At 41.1% G+C, this 20,358-nt stretch overlaps 1 protein-coding gene across 5 annotated transcripts in view; it reads right to left on the minus strand.

Moving 5' to 3' along the window:
• PLOD2 (procollagen-lysine,2-oxoglutarate 5-dioxygenase 2) overlaps window positions 1–20,358 on the minus strand; it is an 80,065-nt gene that overhangs the window by 35,714 nt on the left and 23,993 nt on the right. The window contains exons 1-3 of one of the 5 annotated variants that reach the window (XM_068953845.1): window positions 19,876–20,279; window positions 3,055–3,146; window positions 1,234–1,370 (exon numbers count right to left, since the gene is read on the minus strand). In XM_068953845.1, the coding sequence (XP_068809946.1) occupies window positions 1,234–1,370; window positions 3,055–3,146; window positions 19,876–19,975 (329 nt within the window). In that variant the 5' untranslated portion in view covers window positions 19,976–20,279. Of the gene's footprint in view, window positions 1–1,233; window positions 1,371–3,054; window positions 3,147–7,416; window positions 7,637–19,875; window positions 20,280–20,358 lie in introns of those variants that run through there. The other 4 variants (XM_068953846.1, XM_068953847.1, XM_068953844.1 and 1 more) reach the window with 4 other exon arrangements.

Consider the following 20,358-nt stretch of genomic DNA (forward strand, 5'->3'; position numbering starts at 1 on the left):
GATTTAGCTGCGCCCTTAATAAAAAACAGCATAATCCTTAAAATGACCCTTAAAGTTTCAATTATGGCTTGACCAATAGTATGAATAAACATTGAATATACTTTTATAAAGATACTTTTTTCCACTTACTGAATGAAAAACTGTAATCGAGTCAGTTACATAAGAAAATAAGAATTCAAAAATTGAACATGTAGCTCCAAACCATATGTTACTTTTATGTCAACGAAGTGTAGCAGAGAAAATATTTAGCACATAAGTCATTTTCCTTATAAAGCCTTTCTTCAACAGGTTAAAATTATTTAGACATTGGCTTCCTAGCTCTATCTCCTACTTGAGGCAGGATACAATAGATAAAATTTGGAAAGTGAAAGAAAATTTGAGTAGCATCTTTAAAATTGCTACCAGTTTAGCAGGCTACTTCAACTTCCCAAAACTTTTAACATATGCAAAACAAAGGAACCCTTCAGTGAATACCATTGTCAGACCACTCTCTCTCTTTTGAAGAGGTTTGCTGAACAAATTCTGGCAAACCCCTTTAACTTGCAAAAGGATTCCTAAAAAGCTCAGTAGCTCTGCTCTGCCTAGCCTTGTGCAGAACAGAACGAGTGAGTAGGTTAAGAGCTGAACAAAACTTTGGGAGTACACGCTCCAGAACGACTTGCCGTGAACGTTAGCGCAAGCAGCGCTGGCAACTCTCCGAGCTTGCACCAAGCTAGCACCCCAAGGCTGCCTCAGTCTGTAACCCTTCACGTGTCCGATTCAAGATTGGCTCCCCACGCTTCCTTGCGGGTCTCCTCCTAGATCTCACGCTGGTTATTGATGCAGCAGAAGATCTTGCTGACAATCATGAGCTGGTTTCTTAGCTACTCTAATCATGCTGTGGTTGCAACAAACATTCCCATCTTGCAGCCGTTTCCTGCTCTTACAGCAATGGATTAGGGAAAGGGTAGACTCTTGCCTAAAAGCCTGTCAGCTCCCAACAGCTTTGTTTTTCCTCCTTGCGGAAGCAGAACCATGAACAACTTTTACATTTGTAAATGCATTAAAAAAAACATAACAACTGCTCCAAGCACAATTTAATATTTTTATGAATGGAGAAAAAAATGGAAGCAAAAATCTTTCAAATAAACAGAGAAGAGGAAAAGCAGCATGCAACTTTCAGCATGTCACAGCAGCTGCTTTTGAGAGCGTACCCAGCGTAAAACGTAAAGGCAACAAGCCAGATTCACTCACCATTCAACAAACATTATAACCAAGTCCTCCTGATCAGCATAGCTTTCTATTCCTTCTTTCAGCAGCCGAACTTTCTGCCCTCCGCCAATAGAGTTAGCTAACTCGCCACCTTTCCACTCTTCACCTTTTCCAAGTACCTGCAACCAGGGAAAAAAAGCACTTTTTGCTAGTACCCAAAAAACAAGAGGCTTTTTAAAGCAGATCTTTATTGAGAACAGATGTTAAAGCAGAAGCAACACATTAAAGCACAGCAAGCCAGCATTTCCAACATCATAAGTTTTCCATGTCTGAAGTGGTATTCAGCACAATTACATCATTTCAAAAACATGAGAGAGACATTTCTTAACCAAATAAGAATCGAGCAATTGCTTTCGACCACCGCTTACTCAAACACGTCTCCTTTAGAGAGAGAAAAAAATGTGAATAATTATTTCCAAATTTATATTACAGAAACATTCTGAGTGAGACCTTTAACAGTCAATATAAGGATTTTAGGAACAGGAGGTATAAAAGAGCTTGGGGGAACAGGATATTAATAAAAATTGCAAGGTCTAGTCCTTTCTGAAATCTCCCCAGAAAACTCTTATACCAGTAGAAAATAGGTCCCCCAATTTACAACTGGCTGCTAAAAGTCAACTAAACAAAGTTCTTCCCTAGTCAAGTGCTATAGTGAATTACATCTCAAAAAAGGAAAAAAGTCTTTAAACTTTTTCTGGTGTTTGAGGACTTAAAGAGCATAATTTTTTTGGGTAACTTCTAAAACCCGGAAAAACTATAATTGCATGGTGTTTTGGGCAAATCTGCAAAGCCGATAGCTTTATCTAGAGGCTTCTAGGGTGTTTTAATTTAGCACTAATATACCAGGAAAGGTTCACTCCTTAAGTCTTCCAAGCTCAGTGGCAGAATCAAACTATAGAAACCCAAATCACTTCTCAAACAAAATCACTGGGGAACAACTGTAATTAACTTGTGTCTTTCTTATTTATAGTTTTAACACTCTGCTCAATAGGCAAAAAAAAAAATCTTAATATAGCCTGTGAATTCCTGGATTTTTTTCCTTGTAGAATTGATTTGTGGGGAAGTTTAAAAGAAAATTAGGGCCTTCCCTTTTTCCCAAGGTCACGCAGAGGTCAACCGCAGTATGTGACATATGTAGACATGAAGCAAGGCAGAAGAGTGGCACAAGCACGTAGCAAGAGCGACAGAAACATTTTGGCCTCTCGGAGAATTACAGGTTCTTGAGAAACACTGTGAAACTTTTCAGTTCTGTGATCCTCCCTCTGCCACAGAAGGCATCTAGCCTTGTTTAAGGAAAAAGGGGACACACAAGCCCTTTTGGCTGCCCAAGGACCGTCCGTTCAACTGACGGAGGTATTCACGTAGCTACTCAAACAAATAAGTAGCATTAAAAAACCAGGCTACATAATAACTTATGATAGAACCTATGAACAACTGAGGACACAAATGGGTGCAGGACTGCTTGAATAAAAGGGAAAAAGAGCAAAATCGAGGATATTAAAACACTAAATCTGGAAATTGCTGACCTAAGAAAAAACACACTCTTCCTGATCACAGTAACCACTAACCCACAGAATAATTTAAGGGCAGTGGAAGAAGCCCCAACACATTCAGAGTGGGCTGGCAGGTGTACAACAAGGCCACCAGCAGGGACATGTGCAAGATGTCCCAGTCACCTCTGGGCTCTAAATTTTTTTAACCTTACTCCAATAGACAAGCAAGCTAAAGCAACTACAATTACTATTGCATCATTTCTGTCTTCAAGGCTGTGTAGTATGAACATGGTATGAAAACATACAATACCTTTACTGTATAGTTGAAGTGCTTTGCAGTTCGCATGAAGCGGTGAAAGCCATCTGTTTCTTTAGTTGCTACAGTAAAAACTAATAGTTTATCTGAGGGAGGAAAGAAAAGCAACATGCATTAATATATTTGCAGGCCACAGTTTATAACAAAAACATACTGAAGAGCACTGGACCAAGGAGCCTTACAACTTGCATGTGTCCACTTCAGAGAGAAGAGGCAAACGGACTGCCATATTACAAACCTGAAACATCATCAAACAAGGAACTGCAAAGGATGAGGATCTGTATTTAAAATTATCCTCAGGAAAAGGAAGCACAGAAATATCTATCATATAAATAATCAGTTCAAGAGATAAAAACAAAGCTAATATGTCTGCTAGACAGGAAGGAATCTTTAAAACCAAAATAATATATTACTCTGGTGTGAGCTAATCCTGTGACCTCTTCTCACAGGCTGAATGATACTAGAGAACTTCACCCAAGCTCAACAACTCTCAAAAGCAATAGCAGGTGGAGTGACAATAAATTTAATATTCTTGATAAAAAACAGTGGAAACAGGACCCCAAACAGCCTGTGTTTAGTACTTTTAAATCCTTTGGCAGAGATTTAAAAAAAAAGATAAGAGGCCCTTTGTTTTATTCATAACCTGGTATCTATAAACTAGACCAGTGCTCAGTTTGCCCATTTACTGCATACAAGCAAATGACTTCACGACCAATTTCCTTTTCATATCCCAGGCTTTCTGACACAGTTCAAATGAGGCAATGAATTCCCTCTGAAAGGCTTGATATTATCCCGATTCAACTATTGAACCACAGTCAGTACCCTATCCAATAGGCTGCATGACCAAGGTACGTAATTCAAAGCTATCAAAAATACAGGACCCCTATCCAACATCAAGTATTTTAGTCAGATCAGTCTGGATCCCAGAGCACATTTCAGTTCCCCAGTTTGGTCCGAGTTCAAGCAACAGCTGCTCTCTAAACAGAGCTCATGAGATCAATCCTTACAGAAAGTAAAATTAATTGTCCTAATGGGTATTCCAGACACAGTGTCTGTTGTTGATTCACTTTCCCAGAAAAAGTCTGCTGGGTTCAGCTTCACCAGCACTGTAACATTTGGTAGAGGTGGCTGCTGTGAAAGACATTCCCATTAACCCTTGCCTCTTTCCCAAACAAAGGCATAGCAGCCCTCAGGCACATGAGACTTCATCATTGATGTATTTAAGTCAACTGCTGCTTACCACTTTGTTTTGTTTGACACCAGCAAAATTAACATACTAGATGATGTTCCATTTCCCTCTTTCTTTGGAGAAAATGGCACCTTGCTAGTTACATATGTGATGCTCTGTAGCCATATACCAGGGTACTGCAGAAGGACCTCGGAGCAATCAGCTAGAACTAGCAAAAATAGCTGTACGAGCACAGAGATAACCTGCAGGCTAACATACAAACTTCAATGAAATTTAAACCTATTTACGACAGCTGTAGTAGGCAAACTGCGGAGACTGGTCTCAGGAGCGACTAATATTTTTCCCACTGAAGTACAGGTTAATCCAGCACTAGTCTACAGGTCACCTTGAAGAACCCTCAGACAGGCTCAGACATGGGTCTACTAGTTCATCTTTAGCAGCAGCCATAAGCATATACAAAAGGAAGAGCAAGCTGTATGTTCTGAAACTTTCAATCCATTTCTCTACCTTTTTCTTACCTAGTCATCACTTGAACTGATGTAAACTTTAAGCAGCAACAGCATCCACGTGTCTACTACCCGCTCCATGAAAAACAATCTTTTGTTTGTTTTGAATATGGTTCCTAGGCTTTTAGGTGACACTCCCTAAGTTCTCATACTGTAAAAGACAGGGAGTAATCCATCTTTGCCTGCCCTCTCTCCCACTCACAGTTTTGCAGACCTCTCATATCCTGCCTAAATTGTCTTTTTTTGTTGTTGTTTTTTGGTTTTTTGCCTCTCCCGAAGCCGAACAGCCCTAGCAAAGATTTGAAGATTTTAACTGCTGGCTCTGCTCAGCCACACTGATGCTATTCCAGGCAATACACAAAGATGAAAGTGGAAATACTTGAAGCATTTCAATAAACTCAGCTTGGACACCCAACAGTTTTGGGCAGACAGACCATTTTAAAAGGTGAAATTCCTCCATCTTTTTCTCGCTTAACTGTCTCTCGTAGAGCAAGAGTCCAAAGAACACTGTGACAACTCAAATGGACAGGAAGACCCTCGCAGAGGATTCCAGTGTAATGTATTCATAAATGCACTGGCTCAAGGTAGACAAACACAGCAATAATATGCTGTTATGTTCAAAATCACTTCAGTGATTCAGTAAGTTCAAAATCATTTATTTTAAAGGTCATGCAATCTAAAGTAATTCTACAGGAGTCACCACAGAACGGATAAAGAACATGGTATCTTAGATCATGACTAAAACAGAATTGAAGACAGGGCAGGGTTTTTCTCTATGAAACACAAGTCATGATTAATTTTTTTCCCCTCAAGCCCCACATTTTCAAACTAGAGGGACCTGGAAAATGTGAACATACCAGACTGCACCACCAAGCCAAGTTTCCTAGGTGAACTCTCAAGCACTGACTATAACTGCAGAACTTGGTTTGGGGTCGACGTATTTTACACCTACCCCTTCCTGAGAAACGTTAACGTCAGTTTCAAAATCGGTACTTAACAACATGGTGTACTGATAAAATCTGGGCTAGATCAGATTAATCTTAGGTTTTTGTTTGTTTTTTTTGATTATGAAAAATATTAAATAAGTGTACATGTGCAGTTTGGCAAGCACTAAATATCTATCATTCTTTATGAGCTATTATTATTCTTTTCTAATGTATCCCACCATAATTCCATCTACAAATCATTCATGTATTTCAAGATTCACGGTGCAGTCTGGTATATTATTTAAGTTTTATGGAACAGGAGGAAAGAAAAAGATGTGCCAAAGCATTCAACCTGGACCAAAAAATAAATAAATAAAAAGAAGAGAGAAAGCTAGGCTGACAAATTAAAATACAGTTTATACTGACTTGAAACTAAGAGAACCTGTACTGGGTTTACAGCCAATGAAGCCATTTATATAGGCTGTGTGAGTCAGTTTTGCAAATAGTCAAAAAACAAACAGGAGGCTATTTTCATAAAGGTACTATTCACATTGGAAGTGTTTTCTTATTAGTATACTTGCTTTTTTTTTTTTTAAATAACAAATGAAGAGTTTTAGGAGGCCTTATTTCAATGTCTCTGCTGCACTACCACAGAATTTTAAGTGCATGTGGTCTTCAAGTAATTTTCAAGTGCAGCAGAACTGTTATTATAATATTTAGAGTTAGAGCTTTTTTATAGACTATTTAGTCTTTGGGAGTTTTTTTTGTTTGTTTTTAATAATCTGTGTCTGACTGAAGAGAGCAGAGAACATGCTTTTAGCCTGTCTACAGAGTGCACGGAGAGTCACTGCAGAGCCTATTAAATTAGTTACCCTGGCACATACAGACAGGGTACTACTAACCAAATGAGGTAAGCAGCGCCATTTTCTTCTCAGTGAGAAGATATTAGAAAAACGTTAATGTAATTTCTGTAGGTTCCTATTGCTTTATTTAGATGCAAGTGATAACTTGCACCACACTTTTACTGGCAAAGTTCCACCGAGCACAGCATGGAAGATATTTGTTTCTTCCTGTGTAAGAGAGCGAAGAGCATGCTTCTGACCATCAAATATTTCTGCTAATTCCTTCTTAACCCTTTAACCTCATTCGCTTCGAAAAGTCTATTCATCATTTGCTATATTTACATACAATAATCCCTCCAAAGCAGCGGTCCCATTTGTGACTAACCAATACAAATCCAAAGCGACTTTCAAAGTCACAAGAGGATAAATGTTTTGCAAGCAAAAAAAAAAACAAAAAAACAAAAAAACAACCATACTCCAGGTGAAAAAGTTTACTAAGTTACTTTTCCATTTCAGAAAGCGCTTGGCTACGCCAGGCTCGGGTGGCCGGGCCCACCGAGAGGCTGCGCCTGCTTGCCCCGAGTCCCGCGCCAGCGCCGCGGGGCCCGTTCCAGCACTCCAGCTGTGCAGCCACCACCTCCCCGCAGCAGGGGAAAGCTATCTGTAATTACTCAGAGCCCACGTTGCCCACTGCGGCCCTGTACCCCACAGCGAGTGAGCCACAAAATCCTCAAGTTACCCTGTAACTTCTAGCTGAGCGATAGAGCTCCTGCCTCCCGATGCAGTTTCGGTGCAAACCGCCCCACCCCGGAGCACCTGCCCTAAGGCGCGCCGGCGTACGCCATCGCGTGTCGACTCGAGCCATCCATTTTAACCCTGTTCACTCCCCTCACCCGAGCAGAGGCATACGCACTCCCAACAGTATGTTCTAACAAGCAGGATCAGCACCCTCAAAACGCAGACGTATCTGACGCAAAGAGCGGCGCAGGCGGCCGCAGCGCCCCGCACCTGCGGGGCGGCGGGACGCCCCGCTGCTCCCGGCACGGCTAGGCTGCTCTCACCGCACGTTTCCCCCAGCACTGAGCCTGCCAGCTGCATCTTGTCACTCGCTGGAGGGGATCACCAAGCTTGGCATTTACTTCCGCCAGCAAAGGCGGCTTGTGTAAAAGGGAAATACAAGCCTATACTCTGCTTCAGCAGGAAGGCAGGAAAACACCTCTGAAGAGCTTCATGCCAGATACAAGGGCGTTGAAGTTATTACAGCACAATTATTCCAGACAGCTTTCTGATAGTTACATTCACAAAAACAGCTGTTCTGTTTTGAAAACAAGCTTGAGAGAGCGAGCATTTGGCCAAGAAAAGTATATCCAGTGATAAAACTGAATTTATTTTTAAAATGTAAATCAGTAAACCCTTGAGTACGCAGGGTGCGAAAGACAAAGACTGCGCACAGGGTGCATGCGGCGCATTAGGAATCCCAGTGAACGTTTATCAAAACATCTCATTCCTTTGCTCCATCTTTTGTGCTGCTACATTCAGGGATCTGACTGCATCATAAATATTTATTTCCAGAAGTAAGAACTATAATCCAGAGCCTTTGTCCCCAGTGATTTGGCTGGCAAGGTCTCTGCTAGGAACTAACATGACAAGTCTGTTTTAAGTAGCAGTGACCTCTTTCCTTGTACCTTGGCAAAGAGATATGCAAATACCACTAGTTGTTCCTTGCCGTTCGCACACCCACATGTTTCTTATTTCTCTTGAATGAATACAGACAGATTACTACATAATTTCTACCAAGGGCTGTGGGCACTTGTACAGTAGCTTTAGAGCATCCAAAACTGGAGATATTGCTCACATGCACCGTGGAGCTGACATTCAGGCCTTGGATTCAGCTGCTAGGGACTTATGTGGAGTAGGAGTGAGCTGTAAGGTCAGACGACATCTGCGCATGGTACCGCATTATGCCATGGAAATCTAATCCTGCCCATAAACTTAGTTGCTCATAATGGTAAGCAAACAATTTCTAGTTTTTTGGAACAGGGCTTGCTCTGTGTGCTAGTGTCCATGTTAAACATGTCGACCTTAGTGTTTGCAGATTATACCCTCCCCAGAACTTCTCAATGTAAGAACAACTGTGCACGTTGTTTGTAAACATCTCCACCACCCTCTCCGTTTAAAAGAGCAAAGAGCCTGGAAGCTCACAAAATCCGCCAAAATTGTTTCGGCAAACAAATGAACAAGTTGCAGGAGGAAAGGGAAAAAAGTTTGGTAACTGGAAGTGCAAGAGGAAAACCTCCATTGAACGTATAGACACGCATGCACGCTGACACAGAACGGCTCGGATGTTAGAATTCTCCAGGGAGACCAAGGCAGTTACCTCTGACAACACGGCCTTCATCCAAAGCATAGGCCAGGAAGATACAGGAAGCAAAAAGGCACATACAGGCATTTGAGCAAAGTTGTTAAGCTATCTAATTACTGAAGTCAGCCTTTAGATCATAGGATGGGGGAGACTGAGAGGATCCAGTTTATTTTTGTGGAAGACTGCATTTAGCTTGCCTTTGTCCCAAGAGCGCTCTCCCTCACGGGAAGGATTGCTCAGAACTTCACGATTAGACTGGTAAAAATTGGAGGAATAAAACTCTATAGAGTATCATTAGATAACCGACTAACTATAGATAACTGACATTAGATAATAGACTAACTATAAAACTAGCCACATAATTTCTCCAACAGATTAATTACCTTCTGGAAGATATCCGAGAAAGAGTAAAACATTATTATATCTTCTGAACAAGGTAAGATCAACTGAAATACAAACAAATGGCTGACTTAAAGCCTTCTGGAAAATATCTTATTTTTAGATTTCAATTCCTCTGTTTCCTCCATAAAATTAGATGATATATACCTGTCTGAGTACCCAATTAATTACAAAAGAACTTTTAAAGAGAAAGCAGTACAAGGTTTAAGCCCGCAATAGTACAAAAACATTAAAAAACTGAAAAGGATCCTTGGCCTACACAACTTTGTATGGTGTCACTGTTTCAAGAGACATGATAATCAATACTCTTCTCATGCAGTTTCCATGACTTCATTAAAAGTAATTCTTCCATACATTTCTAAGTCCGACTGAAGTTATACAGACAGCTACAGGGTCACCTATGTTATCAAAAGCAGCTTCCTTTCCCCATTTATACTGACTGAGACATTACACGCAAAATTCCAAGAACTGCTAACCCAGCTGAAAAGCTGAAATGTCAAAGATCACTTTCAAAATCCAGATTCCTAGCATAACATGAGCTTGCATTTTACTTATCACTCAGGGAAGTATTAGACTTCTCAAAAGGAAACAAAAGTTTTTTCCAATAAACAAGAGTTTATCGCCCAAACTTGTAGGATTCTAAACAACCATAACTTTTGAAAATCCATACCGTGAAAAGAGGTCAAATAGTGGGTAACAGAAGTCCATCATATGCAATACAACCATGATTATAAGTTATAGCTATGTACATACACTTAGTTAGCATAATCCAGCAACAGACATAGAAGATCTTAAGTATACACTGTGATAAACACAAACTTTAAACATACAGACCTACCCAGCATCAGTTTATATGATGTATATGGTCAAAGAATGTAGCAAGCCAACAAGAATTTCTGAGCAAGCAAAGCTTTCTGATGTAAAGGGGCAAAAGAACAGAACCACATCTCAGCCGGGTGGTTCCTTCCCCCTAAAGGATTCTTGAAAAAAATATGAGGATGTGCAGAAATAGCAAGCAGGGTCTTATGTCTCAGGAAAGAAGTGTGCATTACACTCCAATAGGGAGAAAGATGACTTATTCACAGAGACTACTTGATACTGAGAAGCTATGATTTTTTTGTTTTTAGATTTTGATCTTTATTTTATAAAGATGACTTCTGTTCCACAGGGAACATTTTGCAGCATGCCTCTTCTGATCCCTCTACTTTTTCCAGGAGATAAAGAATTGTTTCAACATCCATTAACGATAGCCATGAATACCTTGTAAGATTGGATCCTCTGCAACTTAACACCACAGTTGCATTGCTGTTAAAAAATATCCATGGAGGAGAGATGAAACGTGCTCAAAAGAACCTCCCTAAATAAAAGGGAAGTAATAATTCTAACTTCATATTTTATTTTAAATCTTAACAGATAGCAAGTTAAGAAAAAAGTCACAGGTTGCCCGAACACATAGTGCATATTGACCATTTCCTGCACCAATACATATCTACGTGTGAGAGAGGGATTTGTTAGAGCCAATGCTTCCAATCAAGAGCTAGATTCTGAAAAAGTAGATCTTTCTGTACAGACCTCTCCTGAAAGTTTAGTCCATTTCCCCCGTACTACAAACATCTCGTTAATTGCTGTGCTTCAATACAAACATGCCTTACTGTAAAATACGAAGAGCAGCCCAAATATTTAATTTCCAAAAAAGTACCAGATGCTTCTTTGCTAACTGTCAACAGATTTGTACCTTCTCCACTTTAAAGCAGATATATTAAACTAAAGCAAAGTAATAACAGATGTTTGCCTTTTGATGGTATAAGCATAGTTATTCCTGAGCTAAAGAAGGTGCAGGCACCACCTCTGCTACCAGCTGACCCTCAAAATGGTTCAGTTTGCAGAAAAAAATTACTGCTGCTTTTAAACTGCTGCAAGCTACCCTGGCAGTTTATGACCACAACTGACACACATGATTATCAGGGATCACCCAAATGCACAGGCTGTCCATGGATACCCCTTTCCTGCTTCTCTTCAGGTAGATTTGGAGACCTTGCTGAAATGACAGAGCAACAGATACTGCTGACAAGACTCGCAACACCATTCCTAGCCAGAGAACAGGACTAGTAAAGGTAGAAGGTTTTCAGAAGCTGTATACAAAGAGATATATAGAATGTATAATTTCCCAGGTTCAGATCCTTTAGAAGAGATAGTATCGCTGCAACGTCCTCAATAATAATAAATGTTTGCCTGTTATAGGGTACTCCCTCTACTCACGTTTTTTAAAGGAATAAAGAAACTGGATTAGCAGAAACGCATGTTTATATTAAACAAGTGTTACTCTGAGTTTTCTCATAATATAAAATCTGTACCAGATTAGCACTTGCTAATATATTCCCCCCGGAACAGGATACTAGAAGTTTAATTTTCTTAATTTCTCCTGCTAACTGCATCCAAATGGAGTGTTCTCCAAGACCTAAAAAAAGTAATTAAACCATTAACTTTCAAGTTCTATTATTCTGAAAAGCCATCCACAATACAAATCCATTTATGAAGAGGTGAACAGTGTTTCAATAACTGTGCAGTTAGAAAATCTGAAGCCTGTTATGAAAATAGTAAAGATTTCTCATGCAAGAAATTCTCTCTCCTTTTAATTAGCAGCCCACAGGGATGCTGTGGGCACCAACAGGCACGTCCCTCTTTCACATGTACCGACACCAACTAAAAGCATACCGTGTTCCCACTTACTCTCGGTTTTTAATCACAATTTCTCATGCCACATAGTTACAGCAACTAAAACGTTTACAGAGAAATGATAAACTCTTGAATGCATCCAGCTAAAAAATAACAACAACAATTTGGTGTCTTGTAGCTGTACTGAAATAGAGCATCTGTATCAGCAGTAAGCAAGAGAACAACGACGTGTATCACCCACTGAACCAGGCAACATACAAACAGAAACCAGAACACCACCAGGTATCATTACCTAGTCTCACGTACTCATGCCTGTCTTCATAACCTTTTTTTTTTCCCCTTTCTCTGGATGCAAAATCTGATGAACAGTTGCACTGCGAAAGAAACGCTAAAACAGACTTTCTCTGAGTGATTACTTTCTCTCTTTCTCTGTGTACACACGCTTTCAGACATGAAGATTAGCAATTACTCATAATATCAATACACAGCTGTTCTTCAGAAAATATTTTAAAGTTGCATCTCTCTGGGCTCTTTTTTTCCCCTAATTTAGTGGTATTGAATGTACAGTCAACAACAGCTCATTAAGACCTGTATGTGCACTCATCAATCAACAGCATTAGTCACAAGTGCAGTGTTGGCTGATGATTAGGCCAGCATTCACTCGTATGAAAGATTTCCTCATTTTGATAGCTGAACAAAACCAGATACAAGCAGCAGTAGTCCCCGAGAGTTTTTTTCCACCAGCTGCAATGGGCTTGGATGAGATCGTGTTTACTGAATCAGTAATTCTATAGCAAAATAAAGATAAGACACATTCCTTAGCTCCTAGATAAGGAAAAAAAAATTAAATTAAATGTTTGTAAGTGACATCAATGCAATGCATGAAGCAACTTTTCTAACAGAGCTGTCTAACTTCCTGACGAGCAGGGACCAGATCAGGTTACAGCAATTTATTAATGCCCAGATAGCAACTAAACCACAACAATCTTTTTGGGAGTGGGAGCAGATGGAGTCTTCCACAGGCTGGGTCTTGCTCAGATGCCCCCACCGGATGGCCCTGCTATAAACTGTCATCATGGCTCTGCTTCACAGAGCGGGACACAATTAACATCAGCTGTCTAAGTGAGAAAGTTTACTCAGCTTCTGCCTTTTAGCAGTCTTGCCCTCTGTGCCTCTCATAAATACGTATCTAGAGAAGAGCCTGCTTCTTCTTAAGCTACTCTTTAGCAAATACAGCTGTTTAAACAAAAGTGGTCACACACAATACCAAATATTCTTAAAGCCTGTTTTCATATTGCTAATCTATCAATGAAACAGCTGTTAAGCTTTGACATCATGTCTTTACTTAAGAAAGGGGAAATTGGAGCTGGAATTGGAGCTGTCCTGTAATTTCCCTTCATACCTGCACGACAGTTCACATTGACAGAAGATGCTACCGTCCAGACTAATCAGTTCTTTTGAAAGAGGTGCCCTACAGTTTCGCCATCTGGCTCTACTTCTGCTACCGGACACCTAAAATTCTCTGATCTCCAAAATCTGGCTTTGACTGTTTAACAAGCTGAACAGAAAGACAGACGAGGCAACCTGAGGAGGACAGAAACGCACTTTGCAGAGAACCCTTTTTCTGTGTGAATGAACAGCTTAAAGCTCCACACTTCCTAGAGAAAGGTATTTGCCCCAGCAAGTCTGTCCTTCAAATCATGTAATAGCACCAATAAAAAAAATATCCTATTCTACTCCTAACACAAAATACCTTGATGTGTATAACGTATGATGCATGTTCCAAGACTATTTTAACATCAAATAAAATCTTGGGTCAGCAACTCAGGTACTTCAGTTAAAAAGTTTATGGACCTGATTGTGATCTCACACTACAGTATGAACAATTATTTTACAATGATATAAAACAGAACTATTAAATGGCTTATCAGAATAGCCTGAGAAACTCTGTATTGTATTAAAGTTTGATGTGAGCTACAAAACAAAAGGTAATTGATCTGATTTTTACTTTTTTGCAAAAGAGTCAAAAAATTGCAAAAGAATTCTGATACTGATTGTTTTCTGCTTCAGAGAACAACCTGTAGACTTCAGTGAGAATCTCTAATGGGCTGACTCATTACATTAATAGTTAGACCCATAGGTACAAAATTAACTCTCACAGGAATGGCATTTAAACAGCAATCTTTTCTTGTTTGCTTAGCATTTGTCTGTGCTTATTCTTACAGTTCCTGTCTGCACACTTCTCTCTGCTCACATTTTTGCATTAATTATAAATACTGTATCAGCCAGCTTCAAAAACAATATTTCCAGTTACATTTGAAGAATCAGCACTGACATCAAAAAAAGACCTTTTTTCATATCCCATATCTGTTCTTTAAGAAAATCCACCGTGGATCAGTAGATTTGCATCTTTTACATGGAGGAGACACTTTCAAATGATAACCCCTAAGAGATGGTGGATCAACCTGGAAAATAAAATGGTTTTCTTCAAAGTTGCCCCAAAATTCTAATATAACGTTTCAAAAGCCAAGGTAGAGTTCCATTACTTAGCCTTAATCTATTAAGAAAGTTGGCCTGTAATTACTTTGTACTCCAACACAAAAAAAGCCACGTCTTTTAAAAGAAATTACACAGTAATCTACAGTACCTTTAATTTTGGTTTGAATACAAATGGAATGAAACAATCAAGTATGTTAACTGTGTATTTTGTCATTAATCTAAATATTTCAAATTAGTAGGTACCTAAGTTTCTGCACTCACACTGCAGAGTTGGAACCAATTATAATATATTAAAAAAAGACACATATTGAACATGGAAAAAGTCAGACTATTCTGAAGATCACCAAATAAAAAAAACTTGCTCTGTTTCTTTAGTGAACTTGTGGGGTTTTTTTGGTTTTCTTTTCTTCCTCCTACAAATTGTAAAAGGAACTATAGCTCCTGGCAAAAAGAAAAATCCAAAGAACCAGCCATTTTATATATTCAGCTTCTTCACGACCAGTATAATCTGTATTTTGACAACCGAACTCTATTATATCACCTAAAGCTACTTGTGGTGCAAACCTGTGCTTACAAGCATATGTTCCTTGATGATTAAGTGGTTCTTTATTGAATAGAGCTATGTTACCTATGACATTCCTATACATTGAGACACATTCCTACTACTGATCTGTTTGGTCAAGTTTTACTTTGTGCTGGAGGGAACTACATTCACCATTCAAATTTAGAAGGAACAAGAATTATTCTTCACTTTCAACTCACTTGAAACTGGTCCCTCAAGAACTACAAAAAGCTGACATTTTAAATGAAAACAGAGATGTCCTTATTGGGACCACACCTACCCTTCATGGACAGCAAATTCACTTGGGCAGTATGCAAAGTAATTGATATTTTAAGAGAGACTAGCAGCTCTACACAAATAGAGATACTTTGTTCATGCACTGTAATAATGCTGTTCAGTGGGAAAACTTAATGGTTCCCTATTAAGCAATTGAGTCACTTTTTGCTTAAATAAGCAAAAGTGAAGGAAAAATACAAGAACTTTTAAACATAAATAATGACTCTCCAGAACTATGTAATTAATGCGAGGGGTACCCGAGAAATCTGTTGCTTGTTAAACTGTAACTGAAAACAGTTAGTTTAGATCCTGGATAGGAAAGACTTTCACCCAAAACCTCCCCAGCTCAGACAATATGGTGATCATTCTACTGTACCTTTTCATCGCAATTCACAGAATCAAATCTTGATGATAAACCTCACACCTGCACTACTTTTTCCTGTTTTAAGTAGAAATGTATTTTACAGTCAAAATTTCAGCATACTGCAGCAGACAGAAGCAATGCCACATGCACCATTGTGGTCTAGCTCCACAGCCTAATTTTTCCCTCCACCTTTCCACTAAAGCAAAGCCTGGCCAAAAAACCCTCTAAAATGATTTTCATTTTCCAACCCTAACTGGCATCGTGCAGCCTCTTTACTAGGAACTACAAAGAACTCAAATTACCAACTTGGAGAAAGTCTTCAAGGACAACAGTATTTCCACGGGGAAAATACATGACAGAAGAGTAACTGCCGCTTTGCAGCCCAATAGCCATGTCCACTTATTTTCAGCTAATTTCCAGTACACACAGCACTACCCACGGTTTCATTTGCTATTCACATTTATTTATAAGCTGGAATCTACAGGTATCTAGGCAAATGATCACTATATATTCGAAGCGGTGTATGTGATGCTGCACAAATTAATAAACATTTGCTAGGTGGTCAGGATGAAGGTGGGTGGGACACAGTAATCCAAATTCAGTTGCCTACAGTGTATGGTGCCAGGTAAGTCACTCACTCTGCCTCCACACCTCACCAGTGAAACGGGGGTGACAGTGCTGTCCTGGAGTCCTCAAAAGCACACAAAGTAAAGAGGCACAAACCTTTCCAGGGGTCTAGAGGAGCTGTAGCTCCTTTGCCTGCCTCTCTCTCCTCCTCATCTGCTGCTGTGTCAGGAGCACTGATGTTTCCAACGCAGTATCTCAGGTTTTTGGTGTAGTTTTAGGCACTAGGGTGATAAGCCAAACAAAAGTGATACCAGCAGAGAAGCAAGAGATGAAGGAAAAATTGGGAGGAGAGATGGTAGGAGGCCCTAGAGGGCCCCTCCTCCATCATATGCGCTGAGACTTTCCATGCTTTTAGTAAAGAGATGGTTGAGACGGTTAAATGACCAAATTCCCTTGTAGGCGCACCACAGATGCCTCAGAGTGAAAGGTCTATAAATTGCTTACTGTCAGGCACAGCGGCTGTTTTGATTCAGTCCAAAAAAGTCAACAGAAATTGCAATAGTATGTCCTGTATCTTCAAGTGAGTCCTTGCAGTGCTAAACCAGTAAGTTAATAATTTAAACCAGCACCTGAACAAGATTTACCCTACATGAATGAAAGGATGGAAGAAACAATTCTTTACGGCTCAAACCACAGCGAAAGCTCTTCTCTGCCCTTGCGCTCTGGCTGCAATAGCCCTCGTAAGTCACGCCGTAAGTTCCCGGAGCCCCTGGAGAAGGGGAACGCTTTCCCAAGAAACTCTCTCCATCGAAAAAACCCTTCCCACTAGCAGCCCGTCTGCCACATGCACTTCAGGAACGCGCGCAGGTAGCGGGGCGCTTCGGGGCCCAGCTCGACACCTGCGACTTCCCAGCGGTTACAGCCTGCAGCTCCACGGCGTCAGAGCCAAGCAACGCGCCAGGGCCAAACTGCAAACCTGGCCCTCGCTTCGAGGAAAAGCTTCAAAGAACTCAGAGAAACTTCCTGCGCAAACAGCTGATTAATAAAACATTTCAGGTGGGAATATCACTTCTATCTGTTGTCAAGAATAGAGTTAGCTTCCAGAAGGACACATTTCTTTTCTGCTCTCTCTCATCATGTTCTGGACTGTGCTAGATGATGGGAGATATATATTTAATAAGCATAGTGGAGCAGAAATATTTTAATGCTGCTGTTTTAACACTGAAACTGTTGTTTCTTCACCACACAGGAGTCCAAGTATCAAACGGTTCCTTAAAAGAGTTTTCAGAATTTAATAGTATTCTTTTTTGTTATTGCTTTAAAATTAAGCGGAGACAAAGGGGTACAGGAGGGATTTCTGCAAACCGAGTTTGCCAGAGCTGTACTCGTTGCTCATTACTTGAGTAACAGCTACTGCACCATTTGGTCACACATCTTTCTTGTTATAACTTTTCTAAGCTTTTTTGAGCAAAGCAATGAAGCCTTATTAAAAAAAAAAATAAAGAAAGGCAGAGCTTGGCAGTCAGTTTTCAACAGTTTTGTTACAGTCTACGTCTGAAGTAAGCAACACTGACCAACCGCTTTAAAATGCGGCATGCAAGTAGCATCTTCAGATGTCGCCTTTTTACACCAAGTTGTACAAAGTATCAATAGCCTAAAAACTAAAACCCAGATTTCTGCAACGGAGACGCATTAAAGTTTGTCCCTCTTCAAGCAATAAAGCTGAATCAAGGGTGACACAAAGGGTTAAAACTGGAATAAAAACAAGTAACGCAGCAAGCGATGTCTAGGATCAAGAAAGTACTCAGGGAGCGCTGTAAGCCAGCAGCCTGCTATGATTCAGTACAGACTGCTAGTGTTTAGAAAGAATTAGGATTTTCTGTGTGACTGCATATATATAATGTATTAGTAGTTTCTAATAATGTAATTTGCACAGTGTAAGATTTATTACTTTATAGGCACAGCAAGATAGGCAATAGTCCCTATTGTTGATTTGCTAGATCACACGGTGCTGTATCTACTGCCCCGAATTAAGCCGTTTGCTTTTCACACCTTTCACCACTAGCAGGATTCTGAAGTACAAAGTAATGCAGTTGATGTAAAATTAAAAAAAAAAAAGAAAAACTTTGCTATGTTAGCTATTAGTACATATCAACCTGAAAGCCCACATCTGAAATACCTAAGTTTAAAAAAAAAATTACGTCAACCGATATTTTATGGAAAATATAACTGTGATTGCAGTAACTGCAACTACAATTGCCAAACCAGCTTGCCTTACAATCTCACTGCCCTGACTACAAAACCAGAAGCTCAACATTTTACTCAGAACATGTTACAGTAGGCTAGAGCTCTACAGGACACTAATGGCCGAAACTGTAATGCTCCCGCACACGCCCCTGACAGGCTGCAAAGAACAGTGCACAGGTCAGCTTTGAAAGAAAACCTTGTAATGGTTAAGAATAGCAATCAGTTAAGAAAACTGGAGAATAATTAGCTCACTGAGTCTGGTATTCATCAACACTTTTTCTTTTTTTAAACATTACTTATCAAGCATGGCATGAGACTTCCCATCAAAATCAGAATTTGTTGACAAAACTTTTTTCCTCAGAAAAGAAAGTTTCCTTCTGCCCATAAAGAGAAAATTTAGCTAGATATTAAAAATAACTTGATTACACTCTTGAGTAAGCAAGCCAAGTATTAACATCACTTCAGATTTCATATGGTAATAGTCTAGTGAGACAGAATATCCTTCTATTTCTAGAGTAGAAATCAGAAATATGGAGTCTTAAAACAGCATTAGAGCAAGAAATATGTTTTGGCATATCATTTGACATACATGCGTTTGGACACCTCCCTCTCTGAGGGAATTTCCTGCATACATTCCTTTATTTTACATGTTGAAGATAAAATTTCCATCTTCTGGTTCCTTGAAGCTAAAGTGCCCACAAAAGGCAGTGAGCAACCACTGAAGCCTCCAGCTCACTTTCACAAGAAGTAGAAAACCCTGTTAGAAGTTGCTAAAGCCAAAGGAAGAAGCGAATGACAATACGCTTTTCCCAGCCTTGGAAAAAAAAAAAAAAACATGTATATCAACACCTTGTCATGGGGGAAAGGAAAAAAAAAGAAAAAGAAAAAAAAGAGAAAGAGGGGAATGCAGAGACACTCCACCTCCAATGGGGAATCTATACTCTTTTTTTTTTAATGGGATTATGCATGTATTTCTGCGTGACTCACTCCGGTGAGCTAAAACAGCTCCAGCCAACAGCTTCCTCTAGACAACAACCTGAGGGGCTCTGCCGGGGCAGGAGTCCCACGAGAAACAGTTATCCGAGCGAGCGCCGCACCGCAGCCCACCCTGCCCCCTTTTCCAAAAAAAAAAAAACCCTCCCTTTCTCCTCTCCCGCACCCCGAGCCCCTGCTTCGGGGCTGAAAGAGGCATTTTAAAGTGCGCGGTGGGGGAAGGGAAAACGAGAGGGGAGAAAGAAAGAGGGAAAGAGGCAGTGTCGGCTCTCCGCGGAGCGCAGACAGGCGGCTCTTCTCTGCGCGGCGGAGGCAAGCGGCAGCGGCACAGAGGGGCCGCCGGCCCCCGCCGGCAGCATCCCCGCCGCCCGCCCCCGCGCCCCGCGCCGCGCCGCTCCGCGCCTCACCTGCAGGGCCGGGGCCGGGGCTGGGGCTCCGCTCCGCCGCCGCCAGCGCCAGCAGCAGCGCCAGCAGCAGGCGCGGGGGCCGGGCGCTGCTCCCCGCCATCTTCCGCACCCGCCGGCCGCCCGCCGCTCCCCGCGCCGCCAGCCTCCTGCGGAGCGGGAGGAAAGGATAAATAGAGCGAGGGGGAGAAAGAAAAGGCAGGGGGGGTGGGAAAAAAATTGTAGTCCACCGGCCGGCCGGCCGCGCGGTGCAGCGCTGCGGGCCGGCTCCTCCTCTGCGAAAGGCAGGAGGCGCCCCCCGGCCGCGCCGGGTTTTATACGGGCAGTGGGAGGACACGGGCAGCCCGGCAGCGCCGGCGGCCAAACAAGAGCCGCTTGTTGCCGCCGCGCCCGGCCGCACGCCGCCGCCGCCAGCGCAGGGGCGGCGATGGGGCGGGCGGGCGGCCAGGCCCCGCCCCGTGTGCGCGGCGCTGCGCATCCCGCCGC

This window comes from Struthio camelus, chromosome 9 (genome assembly GCF_040807025.1).
Source record: "Struthio camelus isolate bStrCam1 chromosome 9, bStrCam1.hap1, whole genome shotgun sequence".
Classification (NCBI taxonomy): Eukaryota; Metazoa; Chordata; class Aves; order Struthioniformes; family Struthionidae; genus Struthio; species Struthio camelus.